The 19,916-nt window shown below is 42.1% G+C and overlaps 1 protein-coding gene and 1 long non-coding RNA gene across 2 annotated transcripts; one reads left to right on the top strand and one right to left on the bottom strand.

Moving 5' to 3' along the window:
- Positions 1-619: 619 nt before the first annotated feature.
- LOC127556454 (transmembrane protein 202-like) lies at positions 620-8,918 on the bottom strand. The gene is made up of 5 exons (XM_051989619.1): positions 8,812-8,918; positions 7,433-7,701; positions 6,993-7,136; positions 1,374-1,505; positions 620-900 (listed from the first exon to the last, which is right to left on the bottom strand). Exons 1-5 carry the CDS (start codon positions 8,817-8,819, stop codon positions 833-835), a joined length of 621 nt encoding a protein of 206 aa, XP_051845579.1. The 5' UTR covers positions 8,820-8,918; the 3' UTR covers positions 620-832.
- LOC127556456 (uncharacterized) lies at positions 7,624-19,232 on the top strand. The gene is made up of 2 exons (XR_007952465.1): positions 7,624-7,719; positions 18,802-19,232. It is a non-coding gene; the product is annotated as an uncharacterized LOC127556456 (long non-coding RNA).
- Positions 19,233-19,916: the final 684 nt, after the last annotated feature.

A 19,916-nucleotide genomic window follows, 5' to 3' on the forward strand; every position in this document is an offset into this window, starting at 1 on the left:
CCTCCTTTCCCCGGCCTTTGTCCACACCATGACTCACGTCTGTATTCTGAACTTTGTGTAGACCCTGTGTTTTCATGAGCTCCATCCCCCTGCCCATCATCCCCTTTTATTACTTTCCTAGAGAAGCCAGGAATCTCAGATGTGGAGCGTAAAAGGACGTTGGAGATCACCCAACCTTCACCCTTCAATTTACAAAGGAAGAAACTAAGAGTGGTTGATTGGAAGTCCAAGTTTCCAGAAAGCATCAGACTTCAGACAAACATGAGCCCTCCTTCTGTAGCACGAGGTGAAATTTCTCTACTAGTGGGACAGCAGTGTAGTATATTGGCCATAGAGATGAGTTCAAATCTTGCCTCAGTGTGACCCTTACTTAGCCTTAACTTCCTCCGCTGTAAAATGGAGACCTCAATGGCAAGTCCCTCCTAGGGATGTTGTGAGTGTTCAGGGAGAAAACATGGAAAGCTCCGCAGGTGCTGCACCCTGCTACAAATGGCAGCAATTCTAAGGTTCTCCTTAAAGTCACTGTTGTGTGGTTCCAATCTCTATAACCAGACTTGACATCTTGAAGACAAGGGTTATAGTTTCTTACCCTCTGGAACAAGTCATGGGAAGAGACATGCAGCATATGGGACAGGGGCTTGGGAGGCTCAGTAAAGTCAAGCTGAGTGGACAGACTGCAGATTGGGGGGGTACATGATTTTATTAAATATAGGAGTCAAGGAAGGCGGGGATGGACTAGGGATGGTGAGGGGCTTAGCTGGGGGGGGGTATAGACACATAGGCATAAGAAGTCAGGAGGGCAGAGTCCAGAGTAAGAATCAATCTCAAAGGCTTAAAGCCAGGTCCCCCCTGGTGTAATTATAGACCAGAAATTCATATAGTTGAGGAAGCAAAAGAAGCCTATGAGAAGGGGAGAATGGGTATGAGACACCACATCCCTTTTCCGCGCTCCCCCATGCCCATTCCTACCACAATCTGCTCTTCCTTCCATGTACCATCCTCAACCCAGATCCTTTTCCATCCCAGACATTACTATTTTTCCAGGCCATAGATCTAGAGAATCCAACTGGTCCAACCATGATTACACTTGGGAAAACTGAGGCTCGGAAAGATTGTGATTTGTCCAAGGTCAAACAGGAAATAAACTAAGATGGGGGAGTTGTCCCCGGACTCTCCTTATCTTCTGCTCCCTGCCTCCTTTCCGCTCCCACCTCTATGCCATCCTAGACCACTATTCTGAGTCTCAGGTCCCCCTTCCTTGATTGGACAAAGTCTCCCCACTCAGAGTTCCCGCCTCTGCTATCCCCACCCCCCAGCCCAGCTCTGTCCCTGCCCCAGCTTCACCCCGAGGGAGCCGTGGCGCTTGTCCCCACCTGTCATCATGAAGAGGAAAATGCCTGCCCATGCCATATAGTAGTCAATTTCCAGGGTGTAGCTCATCCCCTCTTGCAGGAAATTCTGGGCCTGAAGCAGGTAGAACAGGGCACACAGGAACACAAACAGGCCTTGGCACAGGACAGGAAACACGGGTCACAAGAGGCAGGGGTGGGAAAAGCGGAGAGAGAGGGTGGCCTGGGAGGCAGAAAGCCCTGAGTTCAAGTCCCACCTAATACATTTATACCCTGTGTAGTCTAAGGCCAGTCAACCCTGCTGAGCCTCATTCTTCCTCTTCTGTGAAATAGGAATGATCAATAGCGAGGTTTAAGCAGTCAGAAAGATGCATTATATATGAATGTATATGCATGTATATGCATGTATATATATAAATATACAATACATAAACTTTGTATACATACATAAAGCACTATATATGTATGTATTACTATATGTCCATCCATTCATCCAATCCTTTTATATCTAATTCTATCCATCAATCTTCTATTCTAGTTGTCTGTCTACATGTCCATTCATCCATCTATTCTTCATCTCTCTAATTCTATCAATTTTCTATACATTCCTATTTGTATATCATCCATCCATCCATCCTTTGGTATCTAATTCTATCCATCAGTCTTCTATATATCCTATCTGTACATGCATTCATCCATCTTATATATCTGTCAGTCTTCTATATATCTTATTTGTCTATGTGTCCATCTATCCATCTATCCATTATCTTTATTTAATTCTACTTATCAATTTTCTATATATTCCTATTTGAATATCATCCATCCATCCTTTGTATATCTAATTCTATCCACAAGTCTTCTATATATCTTGGGTGTACATGCATCCATCCATCTTATATATCTATCAGTCTTCTATATATCTTATTTGTCTGTTTATATGTCCATCCATCCATCTATCCTTTATCTATCTTTATCTATTTCTATCAATTTTCTATACATTCCTATTTGTATATCATCCATCCATCCTTTGTTATCTAATTCTATCCACCAGTCTTCTATATATCTTGGGTGTACATGCATCCATCCATCTTATATATCTATCAGTCTTCTATATATCTTATTTGTCTGTTTATATGTCCATCCATCCATCTATCCTTTATCTATCTTTATCTAATTCTATCAATTTTCTATACATTCCTATTTGTATATCATCCATCCATCCTTTGTTATCTAATTCTATCCATCAGTCTTCTATATATCCTGTCTGTACATGCATCCATCCATCTTATATATCTGTCTTCTATATATCTTATATTTGTTTATCCATCCATCCATCTTATATATCTACCAGTCTTCTATATATCTTATTTGTCTATGTGTCCATCTATCCATCTATCCTTTATCTTTATCTAATTCTATCAATTTTCTATATATTCCTATTTGTATATCATCTATCCATCCATTGTATATCTAATTCTATCCATCAGTATTCTATATATTCTATCTGTCTGTACATCCATCCATCCATCTTATATATCTATCAGTCTTCTATATATCTTATTTGTCTCTCTATATGTCCATCCACCCATCTATCCTTTAGCTATCTCTCTAATTCTATACAATTTTCTATATATTTCTATTTGTATATCCAGCCATCCTTTATATAGCTAATTCTATCCATCAGTCTTCTATATATCCTGTCTGTTTGTACATCCATCGTTTATCCTTTCTATATCTATCAATCTTCTATATATCCTGTCATCTTCTCTGTCTCTATCTCTCTGTCTCTCCCTTACTTATCACTTTGCAAATCTTAAAGAACTTTATAAATGTCAGCTGGAAATACAAACCACCGGACTTAGGACACCCACACTACAGGGACACACCTCTTCATCCTTGGCTCCAGAGGTCAATGTGAAAACATGATCCTCCTCTCTTTTGGTGAAGATGACATGACATCACCCATATGACTCCAGCTATCTGGCATTTTCTAAGATCTCCCCACTTTCCAGCTCTCAGCTTCCTCTTCGATGGGTTGTTTAAAGAAGAGCAGAATGATCTCACTATGTTGGGGTCAAGGTACAGTGTGCCCTCATGAATGAAACATTGAGAGGTGGATGCTATGATCCCTAGAGGGCCTTCTATCATTGCAATGGAGGAACCCTGGATGGAGAGCTGGAAGGAATAGAGAGCACAGAGCTCACAGTGGATACAGGACTGTCCTGAGGTTGGAAGGATCACGATTCAAATCCTGTCTCAGATCTTCACTAGATAGCTCTGTGACTCTGGGCAAGCCCTCCTCTCTCTGAGACGGACTTATTATGCTCATGTGTAAAATGAGGCAGGTGTCTTTGGTGATCTCTAAGGTCTCCTGCTGCTCTGAATTCCATCTTGGCCACTTACAATTATGTAATTTTCCATGATTCCCACAACTTCTCTGGGCCTTCATGGTACTCTTAGGTCTGACCTAGCCCAGATTCATGTTCTCATAAAATCAATGACCAATGGAACTTCTCTGGAGGTTTGGCAGACATGGCTGGTACTGGGCAACTATAGTTAAGATGGAGGAAGGTGGAGAGCTGGGATTGAGCTAGAAGGAACAGGAGTTGTGTGCTTGAAGCACGGCCCCACTTGGGGCCAAGTTTGTGGCTCCTCGGCTGGACTGTCCATTAAATGGACGTTTTGTGACCAGATCTGAGAATGGGAGTGGATTTGAATGGCCAGGCTGGCATCTCCCCAAGCAGGGAAAGATGGCTCAGTGGGCAGAGCTGGAGTGAGGACCTCACACACTAATTGCTTGTGGGATCCTGGGCTAGTTTTTAAATGTCTTTTAAATCCTCTTCCCTCAATTATATCTCTTACTTCACAGAGCCATCTTTAGTACCAAATGAACTAATACATGAAGCACTCAACAAACCTTGGTATGGTCTGTAGCTGCCAGTTGTTGTTATCATCATTATTAGGAGAATATCAAGGCCTGGGCACTCTCACCTTACAGAGGGGGAAACTCCGGCTCAGGAAGGCTTCACAACTTCCCCAATCATTCAAAGGATAAAGAATTGAGTAGGATTCCTGGCTCTGTACTTAATTCAACCCTACCAAGAGGAAAAGTCTTAACTCTTAAGATTTCCCAGAGATTTTTGGGCTTGTAAAAAACTGAGTCTCTCCATCTTGTCAAGGTTTGATGTTTAGGGGAAGATTTGCAGGTTTGGTACCTCGAGATGTAATCCTAAACTGTTGTTTCCCACCTGGACTGGTTTGGCCTTCTTTGGGTAACTTTGGAGATCATTGTCTCAATGCAGTCCTTCCTTGGGTACCCCAAAGGCTTAGCTCCCTGCAGCTCAGAACCCCTGATCTCAAAACCCTCCCAAGAAGCAGAGATCACAGGGACACCCCGCCACACTCAGAAATATGGGATCTCATAGAACTAAGCAGGGAATCTTTTTCTCTGGTTGCTGATTTTCCCATTTCCCAGACTTTCTAAGGCTTCTTTAATTTCTGAGCTCCCAGATCCAACTGGAGCCTGCTTGGTGCCCAGGGCTGGCAGATCTACCACACCACATTCATAATCATCTACTTCCTTCACCTGCCATGGCCACCATAACAGGATATTGGACCCAATTATTCACCTGCTCTTTCCTGGACTGAATGGTCCTGGAGTAAGGCCCTTTCCTGCTTTGGGAATTCCCCATATTTTCCTTTTAGTCACAGATGCCAGGCCGTAAGCATGAGTTCTCTTGGGTTTGTTGACCGAGAACCCTATTCTAACATCCCCCATTGCCCAACATGGCACGGAGCTGACCCAGTACCTGAGCCAACAGATGAGCACTGATGTCCTGCTGAGGTGGGCAGGATTTAAATGTGGGCTCAGCCCCTGCGAATGGGTAAATCTCAGGGGAGTAGCAGTCTGACCATGTCTGCTGAAGCCCAGAGTCACACCTTCTGAGAGTGGCCTTTTGGGCTTAGCCACAGAGGTGTGGAGGGTCTGCGATGCCCATTTGTGGTATGGCAGCCATAACAACGAAGTATTCAAAACAAAAGGTATTCCAGCAAAAAAACAAATGGGCAAAGTTAGAAAAAAAAATACACCTAAATTTAAAGGCAATTAGAATTGACCAGGGGAAAAAAAAGTCACTTGATCAGAGACTGAACTTCTTAACTGGCCCAGTTCTGCAGGCTGGGCTGGACCCAAGGCAGTCCCTAGGCTTGGAAACTCTTGTGCTTGGGGGGCTGTCACTCTATCTTTTTGGATCTTAGTTTTCCCATCTGTAAAATGAGGAGGGCAGTCATGATGAGGTACCCTTTCAGGTTTATATATGGGCATTATAGTGTGGAGCTTTTACTTCTCTAATGGGACTCAGAATGCGATAAAAATATTGGGCAGAGGCATCCTGACAAACTGGAAAAGCACCCAGTTCTTCCTATCTCAGTTTAGATCTTGATAAATTATTTTTCCTTTTTGTGCCTCAATTTCCTCCTCTTTCTTTAGCTGAGGCAATTGGGGTTAAGTGACTTGCCCAGGTCACACAGCTAGGAAGTGATAAAAGAGTCTGAGGCTAGATTTGAATTTAGGTCCTTCTGACTTCAGGCTGGTCCTCTATCCACTGCACCTCCTAGCTACCCCTCCTTCTTCCTTCAAATGAGGATCTTATACTAGTTACCTCCCAGCTGAGTCTTAAAGGAAGCATCCGATAGACCCAGATGTCCTGGTGAAATGGCAAAAATTTGGGCTTCCTGTGAGGTGTCTGCTTGCCAAATGTGAAGAAATATAATAATGGTGCTCTGCAGTGGGACTGCAGAATTTGGGACAGCCTTCCCATCCCATTCCCTCACAAGCTAACACCTCTCCCTCTCCGATCATCCTCTATATCCTCTAGATATATCTTCCATTATTTAGTCATTTGCACATGTCTCACTCTTTAGAAAGTGAGCTCAAAGGCAACAACAATTTCTCTCTCTTTTTGTATTCCTAGATGGGTGGGACAGTAAAGAAAGCATTGAGCTTAGAGATAGAGTGATGTGAATTTTAATCCTTTCTGGGACATTACCCATATCACTCTAGTCTAGTCGCTTAACCTCCATCTTGTCTAAGTTTCCTCAGCTGTAAAATGGCAGTAGTGATAGCACCTACCTCCAGGGTTGCTGTGAAAATAAAAATGTGATAATGTTTATAAAACACTTAGCGTAGGAGCTTACTAGTAAGTGCTTAATAAATGCTGTTTCCTTGCTTCCTTCCTCAGTACTTAATAAGTGCTTAATAAACGTTTGTTGATTGACTGACCTCCCTCATGGGTTCTCCACTGTCTAGTCCTGTCCAGTGAGGATAGGGGCAGAACCTCCTACCGTTCCAAGAGCCTATGGCCCTTCAATGGTAATGGGAACCTTGGATAATTTCTTCTTTGCAGAAAAAAAATCAGAGGTTCAAGATCTTTAAGGGGTAGAGATCAGGAGGATAGAAGGAAGATGGATAGAGCTTGGGTGAGGGTTGGGACTGAGCTTGGTGATAGAAATGAGGTCAGAAAGGATGGGTATGAGGCTGGACACTGGAGAAGAGTTTGGGGGAGTTAAGGATGGGTACAAAGCTGAGTTTGGGTTGAGGTCATATTGGGAACGGGGCTAAGAAAATGGACAGGAATTAGGGACCTGTAGAGAAGCTGGCGATGGAGGTGGAGAGGTCAAAGATGGGCACCGAGCCTGCGAAGATAATGGAGTAGGCCAAAGCCAGGCAGAGAAGGAAACTGATGAGACAAGCAATGAGGATGAAGACCACGGAATAACTCAGGTAATCTGAGAGAAAAAAGGGATAAAGGAGAGAATGAATAATGGGCTAGGACTTCCAGGGAATGGGGATTTGGGGCTTGGGGAAAACTGGGAGGAGGAAAACCATCCCAGAGTTAGGAGGAAGTTTCCAGCCAAAGGGGGGATCTCTAATTTGGCGGGGAAGCAAGTTGGGCAAAGGGGAGGACTTGCTCGGAATGGGAGTCCTGTGATGTTTGGAGCTATTTTCTGTGCTAGGTCTCCCAGTGGAAGGGTGCTCTCTGGCTACTGGTGAGGTCCTGGAGGAGGGGGACAGGCAAACTCACAGGGTGACTGATCAGGCTCCAGTGTGCACTCAGTCTCTGGGCAGGGAACAAAGAGAGAGGCGTAGATGTTGATGTACGTGAAGTTGCCAGGGTAACCCACCGGCACGTTAAAGCAGATCCACGACTTATTCAGGGAAAGCACACCCACGATGGCCAATCCAGTTAGGCTCAGCAGCAGGCAAAGCTGCCGGCTCAGAGAGCGAGCTTTGTTCAAAAGCCGCTGACTGAGGGGTAACGTGGAGGTCTGGCGCCTTGGGATCTCCTTCCATCTGTCGAGATGACCATGAGTGAGTTTCCCCCAAATGTCAAACCCGAAAGGGCGCTCAGCAGCCACCTGGTCTGATCGAGACCAGAAACGGATTCTGATCTCCCGACCCGAAAGGGCGCTCAGCAGCCACCTCCTCTAATCGAGACCAGAAACGGGCTCTGATGTCCTGACCCGAAAGGGCGCTCAGCAGCCACCTGGTCTAATCGAGACCAGAAACGGGCTCTAATGTCCCGACCCAAAAGGGCATTCAACAGCCACCTGGTCTAATCGAGACCAGAAACGGGCTCTGTGATGTCCTGACATGTGTTCATCTAGCTTGATTTCTAGTCACCATGTAGTATAACTTCAAACCAACACAACACATGGTTTCTGCTACTGATGTCATAAGCCTGACTTGGTATTAAAACCAACTTGATTTGGGTCTTTTGTTCTATCACTTGACCCGGATATATTACTGAACCTGAATTCTCAACTCTGACTTTCAATTTCAGACATCTCTACTGCTTTCCCAGATGCTAACTCAGATCATGACATCCAGGGTCCTTCCTATGTTTATTTTGTTATTGCTGCTGTTATGGAGTCATTTCAATACTGTCTGACTCTACGTAATTGACTCCATTTGGATTTTTTTTTTTTTGGCAAAGATGCTGGAATGGTTTTGCTATTTCCTTCTCCAGCTCATTTTATAGATGATGGGACAGAGTTAAACAGGGTTAAATGACTAGCCAAGGATCGCACAGCTAATCAATGTCTGAGGAGATTTAATTTTTTTAAAAAGCAAATCCCCAAATGGATATCCTCTCCTATGGGCCACATGACCCTCACCTGATCTTAGACGAAGCCGAAGGCCTCCACTTTCTGAGAAGGGACCTTCTGGGGATTCCTGAAACCTCTCTGTCTCATCTCTCACCTTCCAAAATCTCCTCCAAGGGAACTGTGGCGTGGTGGGTGGCCCAAAGACAAACGATGAATGAAAGAGGAATGAGACATGAAGGCAAAGACCCCCTGGAGCTGTTTGAAACGGATTTTCCAACTGCTTCAGAACCCCTGTGCCTACCCCACCCCCATGTCTATGAATCTCCCTAAACCAAAAGGCCTACTTGGAACCTACCTTTTCATTATAGACCCAACTAATGAAATAAAGATGGCTTCTCTCTGAGGTAATTCTGGCCAGAAAGTGGAAGTGGAGAGAGAGACAGACCATCTGGGGATCAAGCCAGATTTGAAGCCATGTCTGAAACCATTCAAAAAGAATCATAGAATTTAGAGCTGGATGAGACTTTTGGGGAAGCATTAGTTCTGAAGGCAGAAGACCAGGGTTAAATCCCAGCTTGGTTCTTTACCCAAATTTGTCACATTAGATAACGGACATAATCTGTTAGTAAACCACTTAGTTTCTCCATCTGAAAAACAATTATATTTTGTTCTGTTGTGGAAAAAACGACTTTCCCCCCCCAATACTTTGTAAGTATTTTGATATCTTCATTTTATAGTCAAAGTCATTGAGACCGAGAATTGAAGTGGCTTTTCCATAGCGAGTAAGTAGCAGGTCAGGATTAGAACGCAAATCCTTCGTTTTCAGATCCACTCTACCAACCCTTCCATTTTAGGCAATGGGATCAAATAAAATCATCCCTTCCCTTGTGTTTTGAGTGTATTATTTCCATCCCCTTTCTATCTCTAAAATTAAAAGAGTTTGCGTAACTAATTATATTGTTGGGGAAGCAAGGTAGATGACTTTTGGGACTTTTACTTTTTTAATCTCCTGTATATAATGCAGTTTCCCTCAAAAATCAAAGTCCTATTTTTATGTGCTTGAAGTGATGGCTAATTAGCAGTAAGATTTCTGAAATGGTGTCTATAATGCATGAAGCACAGGCAAAAAAGAGATAACTGTTTTATTTATGTTAATTAGAGTCAAAACTTATTCCAGCTATCAAATTTTATCAACCAAAATGCATGAAAACATAAATTTATATTATTCATTTGACAATAAACACATTAATCCCATGAGGAACAAACCACTAGCTTGATTTCCTGGGGTTTCCCAGTAAACATGTACCAGAGGAGTATCAGCGAGATGACAAATTTCTTTCTCTGTCCAATTGGAAGCCTTGTATCTTCCTCCAAAGTGGAGGCACCGGGCAAGTTGGCAAAGCCATCCACCAGTAAGCATTGTCCTCTTTGCCCAGATGGAAGTGTTTCAGTTACTGCCCTCAAGTGAACATGAAGGATAGTTGCACCTTAAGTGTGAAGAACACAGGATGGGAGTCAATCTCAGATACAACTTGAGGTCAGTTAGAATTCAGAGTTGGAATCTGCAACCCAAAAGCAGGCTGGTGACTGGGGATCTGGTTATACCCAAGTTTTTAAGGGTGATTGTTTCCCTATGAGAAGAAAGAATCAAAGCTCATGTGATGAGCAAGTATTTTATTAGTTATTTATCAGATTTAGGGGACATGTCATTAATAGCTGTTTATCAAAAATGGAGGCCGTAGACATCATTTGTAATTGTTTACCAAATTTGGAACATATAAATTATTGCCAGATTATGTCATTTCAATTCTCCTCTTGTTACTGGAAGGAAAAAAGTCAGACACAGCAACTTCTTAGTATTAAAATGGAGAAAGTGATGTTAAAAAAGAACCTTATTCTCACTAGAATGATATATGTCTGTATAAGGAGTGGAGCAGGTTCAATATGTTCTCCAAGAGAAAAACAGATCTTGAAGACTTTCTTTGGGACAGTTCCAGTAAGGAGAAAGAAAGACATGAAGACAGATGAGAAGGGCCAGCATGCAGCCCTTACCCTTGGGGGAGATCTGAATCTCTCTCTTTCTCTCTGCTTCTCTATCTTTGCTTTGTCTGTTTATTTCTGTCTCTTTTTTTTATCTCCTCTTCTTTATGTCTGTCTCTGTTTGTCTCTCTCTGTTTGTCTCTGTGTGTGTGTGTGTGTGTGTGTGTGTGTGTGTGTGTGTGTCTGTCTGTCTGTCTGTCTCTGTGAGTTTGAATTGGGATATTAACTCACTTCTATCAGAACAGCTGATTCAGTCTTGTTTTTCTCTTTGGCTTAGAAAAAAATTGAGTTTCCTCCCTATTCAGCTAGCTTAGGAAGCAAAGTGTCTAGAGTGTTACACTTGAAGTCAGGAAGATGACTCAAGATCCATCCTCAGACACTTATTGGCTGGGCACATCACATTTGTTCTTGGTTCCTTAGTTTCCTCTTCTGTAAAATGGGGATAATAGTGGCATATTGACATTGCTCAAATAAGGGAGCACTTTTAAATCCCTTGGAAAGCTTTAAAACAGTAAACAAATGCTAGCTATTATTATTGTTATTATTTCTTATATGTAACGAGCCTTTGTAGGACTGTTATGTTTGTGGGAAAGCAGCCAAAACAACAGTTTGGAGGCAGCCCTATCATCTTAAGAGTGATCGTGGAAAAGGGTATAATTTTGCTATCCCTAGAATGGCAATATTGGGGAGGCAGGAAGAGAATATGATGGTAGTCTTGTCCCAGTCTCAAGGCCTTTCTCCTGTTTATTTCAGGGTAAGAGACACGATATCCTTTGGACTATGGCAAGGGTTGATACCTCTTGTTTCTCCTGATTCTGATCACTTTATTTTGCATTAGTCCATTTAAGTTTCTCCAGGCTTTTCTGAAATGTCATTTCTCATAGCACAATAATGATCACAATCCCATACCCCACCGTGTTCAGCCATTCCCAATGGATGGCATTTTCTCAATTTCCCAATTCTTAGCCACGACAAAGAACTGTTATAAATCTTTTTGTGCAAATAGGTCTTTTCCACTTCTTTTTGGAAGAAAAATCTCTTTGAGACACAGACCTAACGGTAGTATTTCTGGACCAAAGGTATACACAGTTTCATTTGGGGCATTGTTTCAATGGTTGGTTCAGTTCACAACTCTGTCAATAATATATTAGTGTCCCAACTTTCCCACATAATCCAAAATTTATTCTTTTCCTTTTTTTTGTCATATTATCCAATATGACAGTTGTGGGGCAGTATCTCAGAATTATTTTGATTTGAATTTCTCTGAATCAGGAGTGATTCAGTGTATTTTTTCCAATGACTATAGATAACCTTGATTTCTTGGTCAGCAAATTTCCTGTTTATATCCTTTGACCGTTCATCACTTGGGGACAAGTGATTCCCCAAGTGATGAATGACTTGTATTCTTATAAATTGACTTAGTTCCATACATACATACATATATATATATATGAAAAATGAGATCTGTATCGGACATATTTGTTGCAAAAAATTCTAATTCTCTCCTTTCCCTCTAATTTTGGCTATATTGTTTTGTTTGGAAAGCAGTATCTTTTGTCTTTATTTGTATCCTAACTCTTCATAGTGTTTGGTATATAACACATTTAATAAATGCTTATTGACTGACATGTATATTGTGTAAAATTTGTATCTCTGCAAACGGATAGGAACACAAGTGATAATGATATAGATAACACAGTGTTATGTGCCAGGAACTGGGCAAAAAGCTAGGGATACTAAGAAAGGCAAAAGACATTTCCTGCCCTTGAGGAATTTACAGATTATTAGGGGAAGACAACAAGTTAAGAACTATGTAAAACAGGATAGATTGGAGAGAATCCCAGAGATTAAGTGATTTGTGTAGTCACAGAATTAATGTGTCACTTCTTGAACCACTAAGTATAGCTACTTATTGCCCCTATTGCTTTAATGTTTCCCAACCAGTGTGCACAGAACAGTCCCTTGAGTGAGGAAGTTGAGGAAATTTCATGGTCTCTGCTTTACAGAAATAAAAATGAGGCTTGGAAACACAACAAGTCTTGCCCAAGGTCATAAAGCTTGCAAGGAGAGGATCATGGCATTTAGAGGTGATCAATCTCTGATCCATTAGATCAAGGGACCAGAAGCTCGCTTACTTTAGAGATGATGGAACTATGGCCCAAGAAGTAAAATGGAACAGCTAATTTTACATAGCTAATATAATGATTGGGAGTCAACCTCAAGTCTTTCAACTCCAAATTCATTTTCATTTACATTACTGGAAGAGGTTTCCTCTTCTTCTTATCTCTCCGTGAAACAACACGAAGTCCCCGGGGAAAGTTCTCATTACCCACTGATGAGGTTTTTGGCACTGACTTTGAGCCCTGACTGTAGTTACCAGGTATTTCACACACATTTAGACTTGACTCTTAAAAGACACTGTCCCTAGCTTTAAGGGGTCCAGAGAACAGAGATTGTACAGGGAAACATCCCATAGACTTTGGTTTAGGTAACTAGAAAGAGGCCTGTTCAATCCAGGGAGTCATGTAAGCCTAAGTAGTTCCTAAAATAGAGGAATCAATAGAATATTAAAGAGTCTGTGGACCAAGCCAGGGATGTGGTGGAAGTTAGAAACAAAAAAAGGGAGAGACTAAGGGAGACCTTGCTCTTCGCTGGTACTGTGAGGCAAACCGACTGCCCAGGTCTGGGCCAAGGGCTCTGAATCATTTTGGTGTCATGCATCCTTTGGACAATCTGATGAAGCATAAAATATTATAAATATTTATAAAAAATTATAAAAAATAAAAGTATTATAATGTTTTAAAATACACAAAATAATATTACAAAGGAAACCAGATATATTGAAACGTGGGTATAAAAATATTAAACATCAACTCAAAAAAAATTGTTAACTATCTACTATTGCTTTGTACAAGTGTTGGAAGGAAAAATCAACAATAACTAATTCCCAGACTTCAGGTTAAGAATCCGAGACCCGGCAATTCTGTTTCTCCTTTGTGGTGAGAGTGGAGTTGCATTGGTGCCCGAATGATTTAGAGACACCATGTTTTCCAGAGCTAAGACCCAGCAAGCTAGCTGTGCCCTGAAAGTTCTTTGTGTTCTGGATAATCTCACCCTCTGGCAAAATGAATTTCTTTGACCAGCACCAGAGTTTACTGAGGGAATTCTCCCTGTTTTCCAGGGATCTGAAAGCCAGAAGCAGGTGGTCCATCAAAGTCTGTTTCAATTCAATTGAAAGTAGTCAAAGCAATTTTCATCAAGGATCTGATAATGATGCTCAAGACGATGATAGTGAAGTCACAGGTTACCAGACTTTTGTTCCCTTTTTTTCCGTAACTGCTCCCACTCCACCAAAAAAGATCTCTCCAAACTTGGTCTTTCATTAACCTCCGGTTCTTATCTTGCACCACAGACCTGAATGATACCTTAGAGATCATCTAAATAAGATCTAGAAGGGGAAGGCATTTACTCAGATCATGAGGATAGAACATAACAGAGCTAGGGTTTGAATTTGAGCCCTTGGATGCCTTTCTCACTACACCATCTTGTTAGATCTGTCTTACTGCTGTTCCCAGACACTTCCTGATTCTCAGGGGTGTGGTTTTACAAGAATTTAGCTTTACAAGAGAAGTAATAATAATAATAATTAAAAACAACTTAAACAGACAACAGGAATTAATTCTAACCCTATTCTTCAATTAGAATACGTAGTTTTTCCGTGTCATTCTCCACCCATGATAGTTTCATAAGGCGATGATACATAGATTCATCAAAGGGTCTTCTCTTCCTTTAAGGTTCAGCTCAGATGCCTCTTTCATAAAACTCTCCTGGGATTCCTTCTTGCTCTTTCCAAAGACAGACTATCTATCATATCTTCCCACTATTCTTTTTATTTTTTTTAATATTTTAAATTTGTTTTAGGTTATACACGTATATTCATTTTTTGTACATATTTCCATATGAGTCATTGTTAGGATTCTTACAAGGTATTAAGTCACTGGAATTGATAGAGATAATAATTATCTAAGTTAGCATGGTTCAGTATGATTGATCTGATCCTACAAGGAGATGTTATGGGCCAGAACTTGAAACAAGGCACTAAGTGGAATTGAGGAGACAGTGGTTAAATCTAGTTTAACTAGACTTAATCCTACAAATAATGGTGTTCTAGTGATTGGTGTATACTCAGTGTGGGGCATAAGGAGGAGGTCTCAGGGCCAGGAAGGACAAGCCCACTCTTGGAGGAGGAGACAAATTCATTCCATCTTCCACCTTTGTGCTGGCTGGAGGCTGAAGCTGGCAGAGGCAAAGGGCTAACAGCAGGAGCTCTCAGAACCAAGGAGAGAGAAAGGCCTCCAGAAAAACTAGCCGAGCCCCAAGTGAAGGAGGCAAGACTTTGAAGGAGATAGTAAAGGATTTGGACTTTAACTCCTAGCTGCATTTGGGGTGATTACTGAACTGAAACTAAGGCTGCCTCCAGAAGCCCCCCAAGAAACCTGCTCCCAGAGAAGATTACACTTTAGAGAAGAGAATATTACAAGTCACGTTGGGAGAGAAAAGATAGAACAGATGGAAAAAACCTTGAGAAAAAAAAGTTTCCCACTATTCTTGAAATACTTTTCCTTCTATTCTAATTACTTATGCCCACATCATCCTTTGCTATTATTGTGAAATTGTTGGGATATTGCTTTTCAGTTTTGCATAAAGACCCAAGATCCTAGGAAGCTGACGAGAGACGGCTTTCCTATTATAGAGCCACACCTTTGGAATCAGGTGGAATCAAGTTCAATCTTGGGGGCAGCCTGCCCCAAATGAGAAGATCAGACTCTTCCTGACTCTTCTAGTTCTTCCCTCCTCTTCCCCACCCTTATCCCCCTGGGACTGGTATACAGGAATGGATGATGGTAAAATGCCTCCAATAGACTGTAACAACCCAGACAATGTGTTTCAATCCATCTGGGATAATAGGTAAGGGGAGTCTTCCTGGAGGAGGTAGTTCTTGAGCTAATCTAAGAAGGAAGAGAAGGATTTCAACAATCAGAGATGGGTGGATAATAAGAACAATAGCTGGCATTTATAATGTCTTTGCAATGCCCTTTACACGTGCTATCTCATTTCATCATTTTTAAGGAAGTGGAAGTGAGGTGGGAATGTGTTCCAGGAATGAGATGGCCAGGCACTGGTAAGAAGCATTTACTAAGATCTTAATACTTTTGAGCCCCTGGACTAAGAGTTGGGGATTCAAAGAAAAAGGAAAACTACTCTCCCGGCTCTAATTGAAGAGACAATTTTCAAACAATTGTGTACATGCAATAATCTATCATCTGATACAAAGACACACACACACACAATATATGGAGTATAAACTTAGTGGGAAGGGGTCAAGGGAGAGGGGTGGCAAAGGGGGAAAGACCTCCTGCAGAGGGTGATTTTTGGATTGAATCTTATTTGGGATGTGTGTGTGTGTGTGTGTGTGTATTTTGTTTTTGTTTTCTTTCTGATGTAATGGGGTGAAGGGATTTGCTCAGTACGTACAGTTAATAAGTGTCTGAAGTTAGATTTGAACTCGGGAACTACTGAATACAGGAGTTCCATTCATTGAAGCACCCAGATGTCTCTCGGATTGAATCTTGAAGGAAGTCAGAGAAGCCAAGAGGTAGAGGGAAGGAGAAAGAGTCTTCCAGGCACAGGAGACAAGCCAGAGGAAATGCCCAGAGCTGAGGGAGCAAGAAGGCCAGAGTCACTAGTCAAGAGTATTTGGATGGGAAGACTGGGGAGGTAGAAGAGGACCAGTTCTTGAAGGGCTTCAGCAACCAATCGGAGTTTGGGCCATTTTGTCTTGGAGGCAAGAGGGAACCACTGGAGATTACTGAGTTGGCGGGTGACACGATAGTTAATAAATTTGATTTAGTAGCTGAGGGCAGAAATGGCAAGAGGAGAGATTGGCACAGGGTGACTCATCCGAAGGAATGGTTCCTGGGTGAGGGGAGGAAGGTGGTTGGGTCAAAGGAGAGAAGGAGACAATTAGGAGAGGTGTTATGAAGCTAGAAATGATAGGACTTGGCCACAGATCGGATGTGTGAGGTAAATGAGAGTAAAGAATCCAAGATAACACCTAAATGTTGCAATTATTATAATAGTCCAAGAGAAAGGGGTTGAGAGCCTGTGTGAAACTGTGATTGAAGAGAAAGGGACATATTGTCAACGTAAAAATGACAAGGTTTCAGGAGAGGTCATTAGTTTACCTCCAATGATAGTGTAGGCAGATTTGGCATCTGGCCAAGTTTCTGGGAGATAGGATGGAGGGTAGAGCATGTCTAGGGATCAAGATAAGATGCCAGAGCCAAGAAGACAAAAAATATATTAGCCAAGTACCTGAGCTGGAATCCTAAATTGGAGGATTGAAAAGTCAGAGTTGTGGGGTTCAAATCCCATTCTTGATGATTTACAACTTGTGTTAACCTGGAAATGCTATTTCTACTCCCTGGGTCTGTTTTCTCATCTAAATGATAAAAGGAGGCAATCTATCATTCCAGAGTTGATTTGATTTTCAGCTCTGCATCTAAACTCCATTAAGAGGGGCTGAATGATCCCAAATGGGTCAAGGTGGAGGTAACACTGAGAGCCAAAACAATCATGGTAGTGTGGCTTCTGCTTTTCTAGCATTTCATGATTTAAAAGAGACCAATCGAGAAACGGTCCTTCAAGCACCTGCTCTGTACCAGACAGGGCTACGGGTACTGATGATGACCTGACAAAAGGCAATGGTCTTTGTCTATGAGTTCCATGTTTTGCACAAACACATTCTGTGAGTGTGGAATGAGCTGACACAGGAAGAGTAAGAGGAGAGATTTCCATTTCATACTTCTTTGTGAAGAGAAGGCTAGGGTGCCTCTCCCTGCCTCAAGGGTGTCCCACAATCCTGAGGGGTTAGTAGCACAAACATGATTATTCCTTTCTTAAGAGGGAGGAGACGGAGGTTTGGAGATCACAGCCCTGAAAGAGACTTTAGAGATAATCTACACTAAAAGTGCTTTAATGTGGACTCCACAGATCCCTTGATGGATTTCAAAAGTCCACAATTTTGGCTAGGATGAAAATGTGTGTGTGTGTGTGTGTGTGTGTGTGTGTGTATGTGTGTGTGTGTGTAAAAATACACACATATATATATTTATATATATTAATATAATGATATATACTACATAAATATATAATATATGTGTGTATCTTTATTTCCTTCATATACAATATTTTTATGCACTTAGAAAAATTATTCTGAGAAGGGATTCTATAAAATATGTTCAATTGTCAAAGGGGTCCATAACACAAGAAAGGTTAAGAATCCTAGATCTACTCATATTGGATAAATGAGAAAGTGGAGTAAAGAGAACAAGGAGAATTGCCTGGAGTCACCAAGCAAAGAAGGGCCAAGCTGAGATCTTTTGGTTATTGTTGTTGTTTAATCATGTCCAACTCTCTGCGACTCTCTTTGGGGATTTCTTCTCTAATCATTTTACAGATAAGGAAACTGAGGCAAACAAGGTTAAGTGCCTTACCGAGGGTCACACGACTAGTAAGTGCCGGAGACAGAATTTGAAAACAAGAAGATAAGTTTTCTTGACATCTTATGACTCCTAGTGCTCTGTGCACCGTGCCACTATTAGACTGCCTTTTAGATCCTCTGAACTTTAAGAAAAAGCCTCTTTTCCTTGCATCCCACCATCCCCCTATGCCTTTCTGCCACAACAAACCCTGACTCCATAATGAATGATGAGTATGTCCACTTCAATCGAGCATAAATTAGGGACTGAGCTTAGGGATGTTGACAGAACTCAGGTTCTAGAGCCAGAGGACTTGTTTGAATCTCCCTTCTGAAGTTTGCTCCCAGGATGAATATCAGTCGCTCATCTTCCTCACTTATCAGTGCTCTCATGTGTACAAGGAGGGCTTGGGTCAGTTACCCTCAAGCTTCTTTCCAGCTCCAGCTCTCTGCTCCTTGGACCCAAGGTTCATCCAAGGACAATTTTTCATTGTGCAGACAGAGGTTTGAGAAGTAGGAAGCATGAACGAAACGCCCTTCCATTATCCTAGAATCCCACAGCCTGAGAACCAGGATACTTGAGAACCAGAAGGATACAGATCTGGCATTTGGCAAATGAGGAGGAGTTTTCTCTACCATATCCCTAGCACCAGTGATAGGTCACTCCTCTTTGAAGCAGCCCTCTAATACCAGAGAACAGACTTAGAAGTTTTTCTCTTCATCCTGGGGGCTTCAGGCTTCTCACATCTTTTTATCTCCTTCCAGCTAATTGGACTTCTGCCCTGTGGGGTTAAGCAGACCAAAAGGAACTGCTACTTACACTTGGCTGCCCTGGTGATATTTGAAGACAGCTATCATGGCCACAGAAGTCTTCTCTTCTCCAGACCAAACACCCCAAGTTTCATCAGGTGCTTCTCATAAACCTCCCCTTCTCTGGTTTATCAATATCCTTCTTCCCCAGTGAGAACCAGACCTGAAAATGGGACTCCATGTTCACTCTGACCGGGGCTGATTAAAGTAGAACGATTACTTTCTTCATTCTCTTCTTATTTTGCCACCTATTGTTTTCCCTCTTGACGGTCCCATCGCACCGTTGTTGTTGGATTGCTGTTGTAAGTTCTAAAGTTGTAAATTGAAAAAAAAAATCAATGAGTTCAATAAAGATCTGGATAAACTCCTGGATGAGACAGCTACAACGGGTCACAGAAAAATGAATTGTGCTGATGGGAGCCCGCTGCTGTCCTGGGAGGACAGAAACGATGTAGAGTCTAGTGGCCTCCTCAGTGGTCGGAACCATTGATTCCAAGTTCATCTGGGCAGCCCCAGAGCCACAGATTCCATCTTTCCCTCATGGTTATCATCTCCCTACATCCTCTATGTTGATAGTGCTTTGCATGAGTCTACCCCAGTAGGATAGAATGTAAGCTCCTCAAGGAGAGGGCCCGGTTTTACCCCTTTCTTAATACCCCCAGCACACAATAACGCTGGGCCCATAGTTGCTGATTAACGAACATTTCCTGAATGGAGTTGAATGATGGAAGCAGAGGTCAGAAGTGGGATCTAAGATGGGGGTTTGGGTTTGAATACCCTGGATTCACAAGATGGTGGGAATGGGAGGAAGAGTGTGCAATTCAGTCTCATAGGTTTAAGGTTGAAGCTGAACCCAAAGTTGGGGGTAGGCTTGGGATGAGATGGTATCCAAGCCTTTATTGAGCACTTGCTGTGTGCCAGGTACTGTGCTAAATGTTGGGGATACCAAGACAAGCAATGAGATGATCCCTGTTCTTGTGAAGTCTAGGCTTTGATCAGGGCCACCAGTGGGGCCGAGGGCTTAGAATCTCAGTTTGGAAGGCCTGATCCTTCAAAGAACTGAAAGCATC

This window comes from Antechinus flavipes, chromosome 3 (assembly GCF_016432865.1).
Source record: "Antechinus flavipes isolate AdamAnt ecotype Samford, QLD, Australia chromosome 3, AdamAnt_v2, whole genome shotgun sequence".
Lineage (NCBI taxonomy): Eukaryota > Metazoa > Chordata > Mammalia > Dasyuromorphia > Dasyuridae > Antechinus > Antechinus flavipes.

Coding starts and splice junctions, on each gene's coding strand:
- LOC127556454 (XM_051989619.1), bottom strand. Junction 7,137..7,432: donor GGAGCCTGATCAGTCACCCT/GTGAGTTTGCCT, acceptor TTTTTCTCTCAG/ATTACCTGAGTTATTCCGTG. Junction 1,506..6,992: donor CATCGCCAGCTTCTCTACAG/GTCCCTAATTCC, acceptor TCCTGTGCCAAG/GCCTGTTTGTGTTCCTGTGT.